The sequence below is a fragment of the Ochlerotatus camptorhynchus genome, unplaced genomic scaffold (assembly GCF_037179485.1).
Source record: "Ochlerotatus camptorhynchus isolate MF236.1 unplaced genomic scaffold, CSIRO-AGI_Acam_v1.1 ptg000266l, whole genome shotgun sequence".
Classification (NCBI taxonomy): Eukaryota; Metazoa; Arthropoda; class Insecta; order Diptera; family Culicidae; genus Ochlerotatus; species Ochlerotatus camptorhynchus.
Genome location: NW_027040756.1, coordinates 2524984 through 2544690, shown reverse-complemented (window position 1 = coordinate 2544690; position 19707 = coordinate 2524984). Strand labels below are relative to the sequence as shown.

At 41.1% G+C, this 19707-nt stretch overlaps 2 protein-coding genes across 2 annotated transcripts; both read right to left on the bottom strand.

Annotated features, from left to right (window-relative positions):
- Nucleotides 1-927: 927 nt before the first annotated feature.
- Nucleotides 928-2017, bottom strand: LOC135705405 (trypsin-1-like; the record flags this gene model as incomplete). The annotated part of the gene is made up of 3 exons (XM_065227135.1): nt 928-1329; nt 1390-1784; nt 1846-2017. Coding segments are annotated over 3 exons (969 nt in total), but the record flags the coding sequence as incomplete, so codon positions are not given.
- A 142-nt stretch (nt 2018-2159) lies between these two features.
- On the bottom strand, nt 2160-18411 carry LOC135705421 (trypsin-1-like). The gene is made up of 4 exons (XM_065227155.1): nt 17898-18411; nt 3084-3231; nt 2626-3020; nt 2160-2563 (listed from the first exon to the last, which is right to left on the bottom strand). The coding sequence occupies exons 1-4, from the start codon at nt 17970-17972 to the stop codon at nt 2192-2194; spliced, it is 990 nt and encodes a 329-aa protein (XP_065083227.1). The 5' UTR covers nt 17973-18411; the 3' UTR covers nt 2160-2191.
- Nucleotides 18412-19707: the final 1296 nt, after the last annotated feature.

Below are 19707 nucleotides of genomic sequence, written 5' to 3'. Positions count from 1 at the left end.
TGCGACCATCAACCGTGGTAAACATAAAAAAAAATCTACTGGAGGTGGTGTTCTCGTGGCAATTCGTTTCGGGTTAAAAGTGAGAGCTATTGTAAACGTCTTGTGGAACTGTGTGGAACAAGTTTGGGTGGCCGTAGAACTAAGCGATCGCACACTGTACCTATGTACGGTGTACATAATACCTGACCGGGTTCGTGACACCGAACTTATCGATAACCATGGCCAGTCCGTTTTCATCAAGGAGAATGCGACACCTATTGATGAGATAATCGTTCTGGGTGACTTCAATCTTGCTGGCGTTTGATACCATCTCACAGCGGATTTCTCTACCCAGACCCTTCTCGCCTGCTATAGTACAGCAACGCTATCTCAAATAAACCACGTAGTCAACGAGAACAACCGTAGCATGGATCTCTGTTTTGTGAGCGTTCAGGACACCGCTCCATTCGTCTCCACGGCACCTTCTCGACTGGTAAAGCAAGTACATCATCACCTGAAAGGTAATATTAGAAACGAGATTTCCTGTGAGACAAAAAAATATGGACCAATTTTTTTTTCTAGATAATATCAAAAACGGTATTGTCCTGAGTAACAAATGGTTCTATACACCTGCTCGGTGCGTCAATATGGGTTTTTTTTTTCAGAGATAACTAGGTTTAAAGATTTGGAAAACCCACCAGCCCTCCAATACGACGTTACAAATTTGGAACCACCAACCACCGTCTTTTATTGATACCGTGGTTCGTTATAGTCACAATGGAACTAATCTGAATATGACTTGAGGACGACTCTGAATAGTGGTTTTTGATATTTGATTTGTGGATTACATTATTACTTTTTCGCCATGTTTTATTGAGTACATAAATATTGATATTAAATATCGCATTGCACGTTGTTATAATATTTGCCTAGGATAATAAATATGATTCAGTTTTCAACTGAAACAGAAGACGTCTTGTCTTGCTTACAGTAGCACCCATCGATTGTATTGTTTCGGATCCACTCCTCATAGCGATTGACCCGGGTGTAAACACCCGGATAGTTCGGTCTGGCACAACCCTCGCCCCAGGACACAACCCCAGCGATTTGATGAATGTTTTCCGATTCCATTTCCTTGTCCATCACATGCAACGGACCCCCGCTGTCACCCTGGCAGGAGTCCTTCATTCCTTCGGGATATCCAGCGCACAGCATGTTGTCACTGATGCGATTCTCACCGTATGCCGTCTTTTTGCAATCTTCATTGGACATTATCGGCACGGTGACCTCCTGAAGGGTAGGTGAAACGTTTCCTCCGGACGAAGTAGTACCCCAACCGGTAACAATACCCTGGAAAATAATTTAGCATTGAATTTTTCTTTATGTTCATTGAAAGCGTTTTAATCTTACATCATATCCAGTGAACGATTCGCCCGAGCTCGGTTGACAAACCGGCCGAAGTTTATCGTTCATCTGCAGTACCGTATCCAACCGTAGTACGGCAATATCGTTGTCGTAGTTCAGAGAACTGTATCCAGGGTGTTTGAAGATGCGTTCCACTTTCGCCGTGATGGTTTCCGTCTCATTCATCATGGACTGATCGTGGTCTAGGAGGGTAACGCTCATCCGTGCCCGACTGAAACCGTGGACGCAGTGAGCGGCCGTCATAACGTGTCGATCCGTAATGAGCGTCCCACCACAGTAGAACTGATTGTTGTACTTGAGAATCGTCATCCAAGGATACTGATTGACGCGAGTTTCCATACCACCGACGATTCGCTTCACCGTGTTGGTTCTACCACATTCTGCGTTGGGTATGAAGATAGTTTATCATCAGGAATTTGAACCCATAGCCGAGATACTTACGACACTCGGTGCAGTTTTCAGCAGGTTTCAGTGGGGGTGAAGGTCGTTGAACCCCTGTCAGCAATTCCAACCACTCCAGGAAGGCATTGTCCTTTCGATCCGGACTGTCCCCAGCTGAGACAAGGACGCTATCATCCTCTTCCTCCGGGATCTCATGAACTGGATCTTGAATAACCTGAAAGTAAATAGCAAGCAGGTGGCGAAAGCGATGCAATGAGTTAATGATGCCTAGTGGTATCTACCATGAAGCAACATGAATAATGATTTGCAGTGCGTTATTACGATTTCGGATAATTCAGTAAAAATTACAGAAGTTTTAGTTCCTCATTTATTCCAATTCCTCCAGTCATTCCGAACAGTAGCAAGCATCAGCCGTGTTAGTCATAAGCCACGTCCGGAATCGGTTCACCCTGGTGTATACTCCCGGGTAGTTAGGCTTAGCACACCCTTCGCCCCAGGATACTATTCCCGCAATTTGATGAACGCTTTCCGATTTCATCTCGGAATCGATAACGTGCAGTGGACCACCACTGTCACCCTGACAAGAGTCCTTCTTTCCTTCCGGAAATCCAGCGCACATCATGTTATCGGTAATGCGACTCTGCCCGTAGCCAGTTTTCTTGCAATCCGCATTGGACATGATCGGTACAGTTACTTCTTGCAGGTTCACCGAAATCTGTCCGTTTTCCGATGTGGCACCCCAACCGGTTACGATTCCCTGTAATAAAAGCACTTGTTAAAAAACCTCCCACGATGGATAAAGCTACACATTTTGCCTACTTCTTGGCCTGTAAAGGACTTCTTCGCCGACGGTAGGCAAACCGGTCGAATCTTATCGCTAAACATGATCTTATTTTCCAGTTTCAGCACCGCTATGTCACTATTGTAGTTGTTGGAATTGTACCCATTGTGCTTGATCACTCGTTCTACTTTGCTGGTGATGGTTTCCGCTTCGGTCGTACTCGATCGATCATGATCCAACAGGACAACGGTGATCTTGGCCGGATTGAAGCCATGCACGCAATGTGCCGCGGTTAGGACATGCTGATCAGAGATCAGGGACCCTCCACAGTAGAAGGTTCCTCCGTACTGGAGCATAGCCATCCACGGGTATTGGTTAACGCGAGTTTCCGTTCCACCGACGATTCGGGTTGCTAGGTTCGTTCGACCGCATTCTACGGAAATTGACGGTTAGTATCGAGTTTACTTGGCGGCAAGAGCGAAAGGGGCATACTTACTGCATTCGCTACAGTCGGTAGGTGGAGTTAGTGGTGGGGCTGGGGTTGTCGTAGTGGTGCCAATCCAGCTGGTAAGCCACTCGAGAAAGGGATTACGTTGGTTAGGATCCTGCCGTGGTGAGGCACGGATTTGGGTATCAAAGGTGATCTGGAAGTGGAAGTAGATCGTGAGAAGTGGGTTAGTTGGTGGATGAGAGGGATGAACGAGGGGGTATCAGAAGTTTTGGGGTGGATAGAATTGGGAGTGATGAATGTACAAATTGACAGTTAAGGTTGTTTTAGTTTTCATCCATTCATTTATTCCCTTTCATGAGGATGTAGCAATATTGTAACCGAATATTTTCATATGCTGTAGACGATTTTAGGTCGTTTGGCGAAATACCGTTGAACTGGAAATAAATGATGTTGATGAGATATTGCAGCTCAAGTGTATACACAATTTTTGACGGTTGTGGACTTTGCTAGCATTATTATTTTGGTATTCTGAGTAGTGTTTCAATTTCCCTACCACTTTCGGTTACCCGTGAATCGGGAAACACCTGATGGATCTTCCCGGGAGGTCCCTAGAATCGGCAAATATTTCCCGGATGACTCGTCTAACTTACTCTTTCGACTTCCACAGAAGTCGTTATGATTTCCTTTGGAGGTGTATTCTGACTTCCACGGAAAGTTGTTTCAGACTTACATCGGAAATTTCTCCCGAAAATTCCTGGATGTAACGGGTGTTCAATAAAAAATGAGAATGATTTCAGTGCCGTCAGGCTCTTGTGAGAGCATCGCGACTAAGTTGCGTCGTACGGCTGACCAGGGCCCCTTCTCCAATATTCATTGACGTTTTTTGAAGAACAAACATTATTTTTTTTTATATTAATTTATTTGTACAGGCTCAATCGAATAAACTTTACAGAGCCGAGTTATCATTTAAGGAATTGAACCGATTACTCGCGGTCGTCTCGAGGTTAGTGGAGATTAACAATTTTTTGGATGGGGAAAGGGAGAAGGAGGTTTGAAATATAATTTATTATACAAATATTTAATTAATCCTAAAACATGAACTTATTTCTATTCATCTTGAAAACAGACATTAAAAAAAAACTACACGCACAATACACAAACTAAACACAAGGTTAATCAAACTTATAATCTAAGGTTAGCAAAATAATAAACATTATGTTTTTAATAAAAAATACTGAATTAGTTGAAATTTTTTTTTGCTAGCTATATGACTGAAAAAAATCTCTTTTTTTTATTGAACACCCGTTATCTTCCAACTTGCTCCGACCATGTCTGTCACTTTGCCTTGGAAGTTTCTTCCGATTTCATCTGGAAGCATATTTGACTTTCAATGAAATTTCCTTCTAACTTTCTTCGGAAATGTCTTCTATCTTTCCCCAGAAGTTTCGTTTTGCTTCTCCCTCTGAATGCGTCTTCCAACTTCCCCAATTTGTTTTCCAATTTTACTCAGATGTTTCATCAGAAGACTCTTCCGGCTTCTATTAAAAGTATCTTCCTACTTCCTCAAAAGTCCTTCTGGCGTCCTCTAGATGGGTCTTTCAATTTCCACGGGTCATAGTTCTTCCAGAAACTGGATATTTGAACTATTTAATATTTGTACAATAGGTTATTACTAGCATTTAACACTTTTTAAAATAACAAGAAAACCAGACTAAGCTTAATAAAGTCACAATCGTTTTAAAATTGTTTATCATCCACGTTTCAACAAAATGCAAAGATTTTGCAGTTCTTATTGGATGGAGTGAAAAGTTTCGGTTCTCTGGATGGCAGCCACCATGTTGCATCATTCGACAGGGGTATGCACATTTTTTGTTATCTCATTGTTCCGGATGGGGTGGTAGAAGTCCCAGAAAATCAACCCAGTGATCCAAAAACCTCAACTTAAAAAATTAACAATTGGCACAATGTATCATAGTCATGCTAAAACTAACTTCGAATCGACAACAGTCGGAATCGGTGACTTCGATATTTTTCACCACCAGCCGGGCTCTATGAGGCCAATATTGAAAACAGAGTCTATTTGGCACTTAACTAATTGAGTTCAGTTGTGTTTTGAAATGTTGACTGATTATTTTCCTGGCATCTGCTAAATATGATGGTTGACCATCACACGATATCACAGCCGCATATGCTACACTGTGCTATGATATAAGTGTATTTAGGTTCAGGATGATGCTTCTTTGAGATGTCTTATTGTACTGTTTAACGTTCATATTTGCTATTGTACGTGTGAGATCTTGGATGGAATGGAGTAAAAAAAAAAACAAAGTGATGTTTCTTAAAAAACATGACCTATGCCAAATACGCGATAGCAACATGGTTCATTACTACCAGCATGTTATTCCATTTGACTTTAGCTTGAGCTTTAAATCGTTTTGCATGAATGATCGTCAGTCGTTTTTTGTCATGTATCCCTGTGTTGTAGTGGCGACCGTTTTTGCTAACTGAGTAAAAGATATTGGAGTGAATCACAGGCTACTTTTTACATATAGATGTCTTTAACCTTACAAAGGACGAATTGTCAAATATTACAAAACGCCAAAGAGGGAATAGAAAGGCCGAATGGTAAAAAAGTCGATTGGAAAAAAGGTCAAGTAGAACAAAAATGCACATGCAAATGACAAAAGATTGAAGGACAAAAGGACCAATGATCGAATGAAAGTTAGGGAGACAGAAGTTAAAAAAAATAGATGGCGCGTGTGGTTGAGTGGTAACTGGTGACTGCTTTCTCACCCCAGTGTGTCTGGGGTCAATACCAGTAGAGGCCGTTGGGATTTTTCATAGGCAAACAAATCTCTGGTCACGTCTTCCTTCGGAAGGGAATTAAAGTCGTTGGTCCCAGCCCATGCATTGGTTGGTTCGATGTGTTCCAGGTAGGGAAATCGCCTCTCTGGCGTTCAATTGCAGTCAGTGATTAATCACTAATTGACAATTGACGCTCGTCGTTGATTGGCAATCGATTGTGGAATAGTTTTTGGGGCAGGAAAAGTTTCTAATGATGGTTTGAAACCCCTCCCCCTTCTGTAAGGGGAGGGGGCTCCCATACAAATGAAACAGAAATTTCTGCATAATTCGAGAACTAATCAAGCAAAAGAACCAAACTTGGCATGTGGAGGTATAAAGAGGAGATAATAGAAAGTAGCCCCTTAGATAAGAGGGAAGAGGGGATACGTACAATATTGTATGTTTTTTTTAATCGGCGCATAAACTCGAGCTAATATTGAATCGCGAGCAAGGCCGGGCACACTCAGCTAGTAAAGGATAAATAAGAAGGTTGAAATCGACAGTAGATCGAAAGAACATTTTGATAATCGAATAAAAGGTCGAACGGAAAAGATTATAAATGGAAAAAGGTCGAATGAAATTAAAAGGTACTAATGTTTGAATGGTTAAAATACCGAATGATTAAAGGTCAAATAGGAAAAATTGTGAAATTCTAAGTTACATTCAAACTTATGTCTATAGAACTTCAATTCATTTCGACCTTTAGACGGTTTTGAACATTTGATTATTCGATCTTTTTCCAATCGACCTATAGTTCATACAACATTCTGTTCATTCAACCTTGTATCAGCTCAAAATTTTGACCCTTTAAGGTTCATTCTTTCATTTTTTTCCCCTGAACCATTTGTCCATTCGACTTTTTGTTCTTCGACGTTTTGTGAAAGACCCGGATTTTTGAGCTGTCAACCTTAAAATAAACGTTGTGCACCTGATCAACATTGTCGAAAATAACTGATTGGACCATTTGTTGATACACTGTGAATAGATAGATTTTGAAATCAGTCAGTCAGTCAGGATGAACAATTATTAATTATTAATTATTAATTTATCGGTAGGCGATAGTGGTAACACTTTGGACACCTCTGTTTTGATTTTGTGGTTTTTGCACAGGCTCACAGTTTTGTAAGTTTATCAATACTCAGAAGGTTCCAAAATGTATAATTTCCCAAAACTACGTTTTTTTTTTCTCTAAGATGTCTAAAACCACATTTTGAAAATTGTTGGAGACTTGATCCCCTTTTGATGACACGTTGTTTGCGTAAGGCACGCTTCATATGTTTTATTTTATTTTGGCCAGCGCCGGTGGTGTAGTGGTAAGCATGACTACTTTCTCACCCTAATGGGTCTGGGTTCAATCCCAGCCGAGGTCGGTGGGATTTTTCTGAGGCATAAAAATCTCTGCTCACGTCTTCCTTCGGAAGGGAAGTATAGCCATTGGTCCCGGTCCATGTGTGTTGAATGAATGGGTGCGATATCCTACGCAGGTGTGGAAGCTGTCTTTCTTGTACATTCAATTGCCGTCAATGGGATGAAGGTTTTCATTCCGGACAGGCCAAAGCCCACATAGTGTGACCCCTCCGGCGAGTCATTGTTCGTCGAACAACACGTGACTACATAGCAAAAAATAAATTTAATATTACATCCAAGAGGATTTTGTTGTGTACGGCAGGCATGTCTAAACGCAACACTACACTGCGTACTGCCTCTTTTACACACCACGAAGAGCATTGAGTTGTACTAGGATTGGGCGATCTTGGATCGATCTTTGGAACATCGATATTTTTTATCCCGATTCCCGATTTTTCGGATCGATTCTTTCTCCACGAAAAGATCGATAAAATCGATATCTTGTTTCGATCTTAAAAAAAATTAATGATAAATTTTGGAAGTATATTTACATCGAAAAAACGGTCTCATTACAGACTACGTGGTAAATTTAACGAACATAACGTCATCATCAGCATCGCGCGTGCTTTAGCGGTGCCGGTGGTGTAGTGGTAAGCGTGAATACCTCTCACCCAGCAGGCCTAGGTTCAATCCCAGTCGGTGCCACCGGGATGTTCTGAGCAGAGCTTAAAATTATTGACTGCCTAGGCTGAGTGTGAAAGCACTGCACTATTCAATCCATTGCTATGTGCAGATCGTTTGTATCAAACGGTAAAGGGCGAGGCAATGAAAGAGCCAACAAAGACATTCAGTCACTCACGAGCAGGCGACGCACACCGCTTGCATTCACTCACACAGCATGTAATTGAGTCATTTTTCCATAGAAAATGCACGCTCAGTCATTCAAAACAAATATTGGGTACCATCACGGCAGAATAAAGGGTGATACGGTCAAAATTTGGTCAATATCAGCTTGACGTATTTCTTTCAATTTTGCATTTAAAAAACCTGAACACCCCTCATTTTGAAGGTGTGTGTGTGTAGAATGTTGCTCCTATTTTGATTTTGGAATTCACTCTTCAGTTGTCAAAATGCCGTCCAAGCAAGAAGAGCAGCGTATCAAAATTTTGCTCGCGCATCGCGAAAATCCGAGCTACTCGCACGCAAAGTTGGCAAAATCGCTAAAAGTTGCCAAATCAACCGTTACAAATGTAATTAAAGTGTTTGGGGAACGTTTGTCGACATCCAGGAAGTCTGGATCGGGGGGAAATCGAAAACCGGAAGCCGCTGAGACGACAAAGAGAGTTGCCGGTAGTTTCAAGCGAAACCCTAACCTCTCTCTCCGAGATGCCGCAAATAAGCTGGGTGTATCGTCTACAACCGTGCATCGAGCCAAAAAACGAGCCGGACTATCGACTTACAAGAAGGTAGTGACTCCAAATCGCGATGATAAACAAAATACGACGGCCAAAGCGCGAACCCGGAGGATGTACACGACGAAGCTGACGAAGTTTGACTGCGTGGTAATGGACGACGAAACCTACGTCAAAGCCGACTACAAGCAGCTTCCGGGACAGGAGTTTTATACGGCAAAAGGAAGGGGAAAGGTAGCAGATGTTTTCAAGCACATGAAACTGTCAAAGTTCGCAAAGAAATATCTGGTTTGGCAAGCCATCTGTATCTGTGGCTTGAAAAGCAGCATTTTCATAGCTTCCGGAACTGTCAACCAAGAAATTTACGTGAAAGAGTGTTTGAATAAACGTCTGCTGCCTTTCCTGAAGAAACACGGTTGTTCCGTACTGTTTTGGTCGGATTTGGCATCTTGCCATTACGGTAAAAAGGCCATGGAGTGGTACGCCGCCAACAACGTGCAGGTGGTTCCCAAGGACAAGAACCCTCCCAACACGTCAGAGCTCCGCCCAATTGAGAAATACTGGGCTATTGTCAAGCGGAACCTAAAGAAGACCAAAAAAACTGCTAAGGGCGAGCAGCAGTTCAAGGCAAACTGGCTTTCTGCGGCGAAGAAGGTGGACAAGGTGGCTGTACAAAATCTGATGGCAGGGGTCAAGCGTAAGGCCCGGCAATTCGGATTTGGAAAAGCGGAAGCCTAACTGAATATTTTTCCTGAATTTTATACTAATTGAACTTGAAAAAGAAATTTAATTTGATTTTTTAAATAAACGATTTCACCGATTTACACGCCTTTTTCCTTGACCAAATTTTGACCGTATCACCCTTTAAACGTGTTGACTGAGCTACTGACTGAGTGCTCGGCTGTCAGTGACTCGTTTACCTCTGAATCATTCAGACTCTCACGAGGCAGTGAATGATGAGGCAGATGGCAGTTCATATTCATATCACAATGAATCAATGAGTCTGACTGTTTTGCGCACTGGTTCTGAGACATAACATCTCTGATCACGCCTTGGGTTTATAGGTAGGGTTCAGGTGTGGAAGCTGCCTCCCTTGCGTCGGTAGCATTGGTGCCTACTATTTGCGTTTTCGTTATTTCCGAATGCAGCAACATTTGAAGGTTTGCGCTACCTCCCTCCTGTTGAATATTATAAAGGAAAAAAAATTCTTAGGGTACCAACGTAAACAAGCGTATTAAAATAAAGTTCAAAAGATCGATCTACCAAAGACCGATTCATTGGTAGCGATTTAATCAGTAGATCGATTCTAGAGCCAAATATAAGATCGATCCGTCAAGATTGATCTTTCTCTGAAGATCGCCCAATCCTAAGTTGTACGCTCCGTACAGCTCCGTACCAGTGCTCGATGGAAAACACCAAACGCAGCGAACAAGGCACCGGTACCGGTGCCTTGTTCGCTGCGTTTGGTGTTTTCCATCGAGCACTGGTACGACGCGTAAAACCCAATGCTCTTGGTGGTGTGTTTGTAGACAAAACTGCCACCCGTGCAAAAGGGTTCAGTGTTTTTACCATGGCTGGTGTACGGTCGCTAAGCTTCACCGCTGCAAACCGTGCAGTGTGAAGTGTGAAGGCACCGCTATCGACAATCGACGTCGTTGTTCATCGAACGGCCATCGACAGTAAGACAGCGCGCATTTCCGGCGATCGACTATTCGGTCGCGTTCCAGACACGCAGTGGCTCGGTCATTCGTCCGAACGTTACCTCGGCAGCAAGGCTACGGCCATTCTAATCGATCGGTCGCTTGATAGAACTCTAGTCGCGCAGTGGGCCCACTATCAATCGACCATCCGGCCGAAAGCACACGCGGCAGCAAGGCTGCGAGCGTCCCCGTTGATCGGTCGACCGAAACCAAGTTCATTGCCTCGTGGCCTTGCGAGGCGTCCACGCATCTCTGTGACACACGCGTCGTCGTAATCATCCAGAATGTGTTTGTTTTGTGGAGAACCGTTCCATGCAATAAATTCAAGGTCCATTCGGTCAACCCACACGTTGGGGAGGCAAACAGAAAGCGATTATGCGGTAATTGTCTGTCTTCTGGTCATTTTGCTGAAGGATGCTCCAAAGGTTCATGTAGTAAGTGTGGCAGGAAGCATCACACGATGCTTCATTTCCACAACGCGTCGATAAATTCCCGGTATTCAAGATCCTCCATTCCACAAACGCAAGATCGACCCCAAGCAGCCGGGCAGCAATCGCAATCAAGTCAAGTAACACCATAAAGTCAGACACAAACAGCATCCACTAAACCAACAAACCACAAATTCATATCCCGTGATCATGCTCTCACCACAATAACCTACAGTCCACTCATACGTCCGATCCAGAACACCTTGTTTACGATCTTTTGTTTTGAGATTTTCTGCGTATCAAATTGAATGTAGATAATATCGCTATTTTGGTTTTAGAATTACCGTTCTCGAAGCTCTGCTTACCACCCAAATTCAAATAATCAACCTGCACAGCAGGATCTCAATATGAACCCAAATAACTCATTTTGGTCCCGGTCACGACATCGTCCTCCGAGCCCACCTCAAGTAAATCAAACAAATACAAATGTATATCTTCCTAGGGACTGATTCCGCCCCAATTCAATCAAACCAATCCAATGGTAGAGATTAATAAAAATATGAATGTGCTTACGATAGATTTTGAAAAAAAAAAAACTTCATCAAAGAAGCTGTAAAAGTTAAGAACTACGTGGACGAGTACGCTGATTTCTTCACACTAAATTTTTCAAGTGGTTTACGAGATGCCCAGGAACAGCCTCAAACAAATAACATAGGAATTAATACTTCAGGTCTACATTTCAACGTCCTTCCAAGTGCATCTCAGCAAAATAATGTGCAGCACAACAATCAATATTGCCAAAAAATCCAGCATGTTTATCCAATATATTTAATGGAGAAGTTGGTCCTAAGTATCCATCAGTAACTGAATTTATCAGACAAGTTACTATTTTGGCGAAAGCTAATCACGTTAAGCTTGCCCAATGGTGAAGTTTAAACAAGTCTTCGATAACACCAAGTTGGCAGCAAAAAGTGCATTACAGTTTAACCGTCAAAATAAACTTTTAGATGGTGACTTTGCAGGACATCTAAAGATCCTTAAGGATTTCAAGTTCAGCTGTAAAAACAATAGAAGATTGGATGTTCCCTTCAAAGTGGTTAAAACAAGTCACCATACATGGGAGTCTGGTGGGCCAAACGTACGTCCAGGATCTAATGTATTTTACACCGAAGGCTCGAAGATGGGTGAAGATACTGGAGCTGGGGTCTTTGGCCTTGTAGACAGTAAAATTATACCAATGGGACATAGTCCCACAGTATTTCAAGCAGAAATTTAAGTAATCATAGAATGTGCAAACACCTGTCTAACGAGTAAATACAGGTTTGTAAAGATCTGTATATTCTCCGATATCCTAGCTGCTCTTAATGCGCTTAAGGCGTTCACATGTCGATCGAAGCTAGTGTGGGAATGTATGCTTTCCTTAAAACAATTGGCCGAAAGGAACGAAGTCATATTATACTGGGTGTCCGGTCATTGTGGCATTGAAGGAACTGAAAATACCGACAGTCTAGCAAGACGAGCTTCTGCATCGAACTTTCATCGGTCCGGAAACATTTTCTGGAGTCCCTGAGTGTATTATAAGGATGGAGCTAAAAAGTTGGGAAACGTCCATAGTAGAATCCAACTGGAACGCCACAGATGTATCGAGATAGGCGAAAAGATTTATAAGACCAAGTGCAGCAAAAGCCCGGATTTGGCTTAATCTTAGTAAAAGCGATCTTCGGGTAATAACTGGTCTGATGACTGGTCACTGCCCTAGCAGATATCTCTTATATAAAATAGGAAAAAAAATCGTCTAGCGAATGTCGGTGTTGTCAATTTGAAAACGAAACTGCTGACCATATACTCTGCAGCAATGGAGCACTGTCCAATCAAAGAATGTCAATATTTGGAAAAGGAATATTAGAACCCTTTGAAGTTTGGCAAAGCAATCACAAAATGGTATTAGACTTTATAAGACGAGTTGTTCCTGATTGGGGCAGTGTGCAATGTCAGCAAATGTCTATCACACCTTAATTGTGAGAGGATATGTGACAAGCACCAAAACAAAATGGGTCAGACAACAATTTTCCTAAGTAATGGACGCAGTTGTAAAAAGGCTCTACAGATTAAAATAACACCAAGTTGTCGTACCGAAGACGCTTGGCGCTTGTACCGGTCGCGTCTATTAACGAGTTAGCAGAATATTGCTATGTATCAATTTGATGCGCTAGAACCGAATTTTTATGCCAGCAGTGGAAACAGGGCGCATGCCAAGACGGTTCATCAGGTGAATCTAGAGGAGTTTGAAGAACTCAATCTGGAGGACTCCGACTCCGAAGAAGTTAATGGGATCAGCAGCGGCAACAAATCTGGAAGCAGAAATCGGTACACGAAAAAGGAACATAAGTCAAATTTGGCACCCATCATGACGCCAAAACCTGGACCAAATTCTGAGGACAACGAGGAGAACTTGGATCAATGCTGGAACTGTAAACGCACAGGTAATTTCGATAGATATTGTCAGCAATTACGACGGGTTTACTGCGGTGAACCTAAAGTTAAAAAGCTAATTGTCTCAAAAATCATTTTGAGCAATCCGATTCAAAAAACGATAATCAGGAAGAGCAATTGGGGACTCTCCTTCTCGTAATCAAACCCCCGATAAAATCCTCAGGTGTGACTTCTTTAACCAAGTGTAGTGACCAAATAGTAACTTGTCAATACGTAATAAGTAACCATTTATATGGTAACTTAGAAATTCAAATACGGTTTGATATTGAAATTAACTGTTTATGTCATAAAAATCAAATTTCATAAATTCCTCTAATTTAATAGAATCTCGCAACGGAATCTCTTGTGAAGTGCCTTTGAAGGTATTTGAATAATGTACTGTTGCTTACGTTATACATGATGCCTAACAAATAGTAATTCCCATTTTTTATGAGCTTGAATTTGATTCTGCGTTCGAAATGTTTAAAATTATGATATATCTAGGTAGATAACTTTGATAATTCGCTAAGAACTTTTAACAGAATTTCTTCAGAATGATCTCAAGAACCTTTTTTAGAATAATTCCTCTTCTCTTAAACTTAGAGCAAATAAGATTTTACAAAAATAATATTGCATTCTTGAAATTATTTGTAGAACAATCAACAAAATTCTTGGAAATAGATTATTTTCGTAGTTGGAAATGCGTAACATGATGAAAGTAAAGAGTTGATAGTTCCGTTATAGTAAGGTAGTGTGAAATTTGTGTATAGAAAGTAGAAAGCGACCAAAGGACAATTTTGAGGAAGGTACGAATCGAGTAGAGTATCTCCTTTGCCAAGCTCATCCGTTAATGAGGGATGGTGAGGGGTACTTCCCCCTGCCACCACTGGCAAAAGGGATGATCGCCAATTTGCTCATGTACCTCCGATGTGCGGAAACAGTTCTATCGATTGTTTCACACTCAAGTCGCCATCTGACGTAAACTACTACCCGATTCGTACCTTCCTCAAAATTACCCTTGCTCGCTTTCTACTTTGTATATACAATTTTCACACTGCCGTACTATAACGGAGATATCAACTCTGTAATTTAATATCCTCATCTATCGTATAAAATCTGCACTTAAAGCGTGATATTTGACGTTAAGCATCTCCGACTATTTAAATCGTTAAATTCACGCATGAAGTAATAACACATGATTAGTTTAAGTAGATTATTTTCGATTTTTTATTGATTCTTCTAGGAACTCGCTGAAGGACTCCTTCCATAAATCTTTTTTAAATTTATTTGAATTCTCCTTACAATTTCCATGCAATTTTTTTTATAAATTTCTGCTTAGAATAATCTTGGATTTCTTCCCTGCATTCAAATGGAATTTCAATTCGTATTCTCCTTAGAATTCCCAAAGTATTTCTTCAGAATTCTCAAAACAAAAATCAATCCCAGAATAACTTTGAAACTCTTCTCAGAATTCTTTAGAGATTGAACCCTCAAAATTCGATTCCATTCATCTCTTAAAATTTACTTTGGATTTTTTTATAGTTCTTAATCATCCTTGAAAGACTTTTGAAAATTTATCACAGATAAATAATGGCCATTTTGACTCTCGCCTAATTTCTCAAAATGGCCTTTTCGTTATTTTTCAGTAAATCATAGCATGAAAACGGCTCATTAAATCGAAATGGCGTATGGCATGACGTATGACGTATACAAAATTGTAGGAAACTTGATTGTCTTTTCAGAAAAAAAAATAAACACTGAAAAAAAATCACGTATTTCCGTTTTATGTAACACGTAAAATTTAATGAGAACGATAAATTAAGCTCATTTCTAGTCACATAAAGACCCAGGAACACAATGACCAGTACTTGGATATTTTCCGGATCCCACCTGGAAAGTGGCTCAAAATTGAATTTAGCTAGGAACCATCCATAAATGACGTAGCACATATTTTTGACTAATTTAAGACGCCCCCTTCTCCTTCGTAACGTATTTTGATTTATATTTTATACATGGCCGATTGCGCCCACAATGCTACATTATTTATAGATGTTCCCTAAGAAGGGTCAGATCTCATTATAGGTGAATGCATTCAGAATTTTCTTAAAAGTCAAGAATTAATCGTTTGGAGGTTTACTGAACTGTCATATTGGTGATATTTTCCACTAAGGAAGATTATAATATTAAAGAAAATACAGTGCCATCCGGATTTTGTCAGACCCTTCTCAAATTTTAGGCCGACAAACACGGGAAACTAACAAAATTGGCAACATACCAGACACTTCATTTAAAATATATTGAACAAAAACCAATAAATTTGGACATCTTTCAAAAATCATACCTACGTAATCGCCCTAAATCGCAACCCCAGAATTTTTGGGCTGATAGTTTTGTGGTAGTGGATAATTGTGTGATCCTCGATTTTATCCTTTGCATCCCCAAAGTATTAACTCTGTAAATTTTAAATTGCTCTTATTTCGTATTTTTTATCCATGTTTATGAAACAACTTCAAATCGGTTAGGAATTGATTTTTGCTTATGATTTTTTAACTGAATTGCGGGTTTTTTCGCATACCTTCTGAAATATATATATATATATATATAAGTTTGAATAGGGTTTTTGGTCTAATTTCCGTCCTACTAAGCACAACCCACGCTTTACCTCTCTTTCTTGAACGGGTTTTAACAATAAATTAAATGTTTCCATCAAAGATGACAGTTTGCCTCCACGTGGAAATCATTTTTCAATTATTATTTTGCTGAGATTTTTTTACTTCATCTAAACCCTAACCCCACCTTTGCTGCGCCAGTGGGTCTTGTCCATCTGAATAACTCTGCTTGCACTCGCGCGTTGTACAAAATACAACAGTATGTTATTTTCACCTTGAGGGCACTTCGTGAAACCTGATATTCTCCAAAATAAGTATTGGTCTATAGGCATGGGTATTACATATCATGAAACATGTTGAGTTTCAAGTTGAGTGAGGTCCATAGTCAGTAGGTTTTTTTTTTCGTTATGCACTTTGTAAATACAACGGCACGAGTACTGAAAGGTTTCTGGAAACAAATCTTCTTGCGGCCTTTCTCGTGAATCAAAGCTCATCTATGCAAGACCAGTATACACTCCGGTAGGGAAAAGCTCCCCTATCCGATAGTGTTGTTGGTATGCAATTCAAATTGAAAATGTCACTTTTGACTTGACCGTTTTGACACGTATTGAATAACTATTTTAAGACTAGTTCCACTCTTTATAATCATCATGCAAATGTATAAAAATAATGGGTAAGTTTTGAACAAGTTTTCGTTTATAACCTGGATATAAGCGGCGCCGGTGGTGTAGTGGTAAGCGTGATTGCCTCTCACCCCAGCAGGCCTGGGTTCAATCCCAGTCGGCGCCGCCGGGATGTTCTGAGGCATAACATCTCTGATCACGCCTTCCTTCGGATGGGAAGTAAAGCCGTTGGTCCCCGGTTCATGAGTTGATGGGTCGATAGGTAGGGTCCAGGTGTGGGAGCTGCCTTCCTGGCACGTCGGTAGCATTGGTGCTCAGCACGGAAAACAAGATCGACGGAAAATAAATCCAAGGAAAAAAAAACCTGGATATAAGGTGGCAATTTGTGAGAGAGGGTGAGTGGGGGTGAACAAACACACCAATGAGCCATTTATTGAATGTATAGCAATTTTGAGTATGGCAAAGTAATGACTTACTACACTACTCCAAAATACATTTATTTCCTCAAGAAGTTTTGTTTTGCCAGCTATGGAAACGTAATATTGAAAAGTTTAAATGCTCCTTTAATCTTTAAAAAATCCTTTTTTACTGCGTGTCTACTCAGATTTACTGTCTGTGTATTGCGTGCCCCTCTTGTCCCGAAGCTATCGAGATGATCTTGTTGAGTAGAAATTAGACATCACTGTATCAGAACTATCAACGTAGCAATAATTGCTCCTCATCACATGTGGCGAAACCCCATCGAAAGAAATTTCTATGTTACTTCTCATTTGGGGATGAACCTGGCGTAGAAGTTAGCATCAATGTCTTTCACAAAATTCACGAGATTGAATTTCATCTCCGAACAGACCATTGCTTCATCTTTTCAAGTGGATCACATATCCTCAACTTTGTGTTCATTGAGCGCTTCTACGGTGGCTATTTGTAGGACAAGTCAGTAAGGATCAAACACGTGTTAAAGTGACTATCATTAAACAAAATCTTCTCACTATAACTTCAGAGAACGAAAAATTTGCATCATGAAGTCTCTTGTAAGTATTGTTGTTCGATTTTCTCACTTGTGAATACATGTTTCAGGTACAAGCTTATCACAACACCTGTCGATCTGAGCTGCTAGTCTTACCCGTAAGTTTTCCGTATGATGTATTTACAAAGTTTCAGTGCTGTCCTCAATAACACACTTCCACCATGACGACCATTGATGGATTTGGCATCGACTGTCCAGTTTTTATTTTTGGAGAAAATCGAGAAAAAATCACATCCATTAACATTATCTTGAATCGCGAGCAGGCGGCATTTCAACCGAAAAAGGATTAAATTTCTTTTTCGACAGCGAAAGCCGAACTGGTTTTCAGGTTTGTTGAACTCAGCTGAAATGGATATCCTCCTCAAATGAAAGACTCGGTCAACAATTTGAAACTTACATGGCAATTTATCCGCCCGATTAGGACGCACACCATCAGGAACTGAACAAGTAGGTTCAAGTATCGCAACTTCATATTCTTCCGATATATCACTTCTCCGGTAATCACAATTGCTTCACCTCACTAGAAGCGTTCACAGGTGTGGACTGTTTAAGCGTTGGGTAGAAATTAAAGCTTGTCAATTACAATTTTATCACACAACACTTTCACTTGCGCGGACGTTCGATTGAGCCTAAGCTAATAGTGCATGATTGGTATTGCTGGCTGCACCTTGTGGGAATACTAATTCGCTGTAACCGTTGCAGCAGAGTGGGCGGAATAGCAGCTGATCGCAAAGGTTCTCGTTGGGCCAGGGCGCCAAACAGGACGCTAGGGCTCGTCGTCGTCTTCTTCTTCCGGTGGTGCCCTAAACACAATCGGTCTAATCTCGGCGCAAGGTTAACCAGTACTAAACCGCCACGGTTGATTCTGAACGTGCTGAACCGTGAACGGGTGACGATGACAATCGCGAACGACGCGATCATGGAAAGAAAGTACCTACAGAGCAGCAGCAGCAGTAGCGCATTGCGAATGCTCATCTGCTTTGCTCAAACTCATCGACTTTGGTTAAGCTGGTGTGGGTCATCCTTTTGCCGGGGGGAACTGGATGCCACACTGTTGTTCCTCTACTTTCCCATCACGAGCGAACTAATTCGAGACCGGGGGCGGCAGTGGCGGCTACATGGGATATCCACGAGCGACTCCCGTCCTCATCGTCTTTGCTTATGCTGGTGCTGCCAACTTGGTGCAGCGATCTGGTATTTTAGTATTAGGCTGGGAAAAGATGCGAAACTCGATGCCAAAGCCAACGATATTGATGACAATAGTACATGGTCTCGCTGGCTGGGGTGTTGCAAGATGGTCACCTATGTATGCGGGTTTCGGTTTCCGTCTCAAAAATATCCCAGATTGAACGGTTGCCAAGTGACTACCCTCCTGTTTACACTCCCCTCTATCAGTGTACACGCAAGCCAACATACACCATTTATTGTCCAGGTTGTTGAGTTCTAGCCCGGGATTTCAGTCACCAGTAGAATGCCCAAGTAATAATTCGGCAGCTACTTGGCATCCACTCTGATTTATGATGGTTTTATAACGGCAATGAACAATCCATTTGGTTTAAATGCAGCATTTCAAAGTGTAGAACATTGCTGGTTAGTAATTCAACTTATTGCTGTTTTGAAAACCTTTTATAGTCCGTTGAGAATGTCAAAAACAGAGTTGTTTAAAAAAAAATAAAGCAGCTCTCAATCCCTCCATAAAACTGTTCTGTAAATCAATCTGCATTAGCAATAGTTTATTAATGTTTTGCTAAAATACTCTATAAAGTTGTTCTATCATTATAAAAGCAACCATAAAACCATTCGGTTTTAAATGAGAGCAAAAGCATATATTGTTGTTGTTTAGACTTGTTAAAGCGTATCACAAAATCCCCAATTACTCTGTTTACAAATTGAACTTAAAAGTTGGATCCTCAAAGTGAATAAAAGCAAAATTTATGACAAGGAAATCTCGAAGGGTATACGAAGTAGGATGAAACATTAAAGCTATGTTAACGATCGAAGGGAAATGAATTTCAGCAACGACTGAGCATCTGACCGGTGTTGACCGTCTCCTATATGAAAGAGTCTAAAAACAGACCAGCCTTCTCCAGATCGGCCGATCGAAATAACTTGCATTTGTACCTGCAGCAAACCCCTGAAACTGTCAGTAAGCGGAGATTGGCTGTTTTCCGATTCATAGCAGTGAAAGCATATTCAGCGAAAGGTTC

Bases quoted from the DNA above. Each gene is read 5' to 3' on its own strand.
- LOC135705421 (XM_065227155.1), bottom strand. From the start codon at position 17,972: ATGAAGTTGCGATACTTGAACCTACTTGTTCAGTTCCTGATGGTGTGC. The intron at 3,232-17,897 runs GTAAGTTTCAAA...TTCCACTTCCAG, and splicing joins TCGGGCGGATAAATTGCCAT to ATCACCTTTGATACCCAAAT. The intron at 3,021-3,083 runs GTAAGTATGCCC...CAATTTCCGTAG, and splicing joins TACCGACTGTAGCGAATGCA to AATGCGGTCGAACGAACCTA.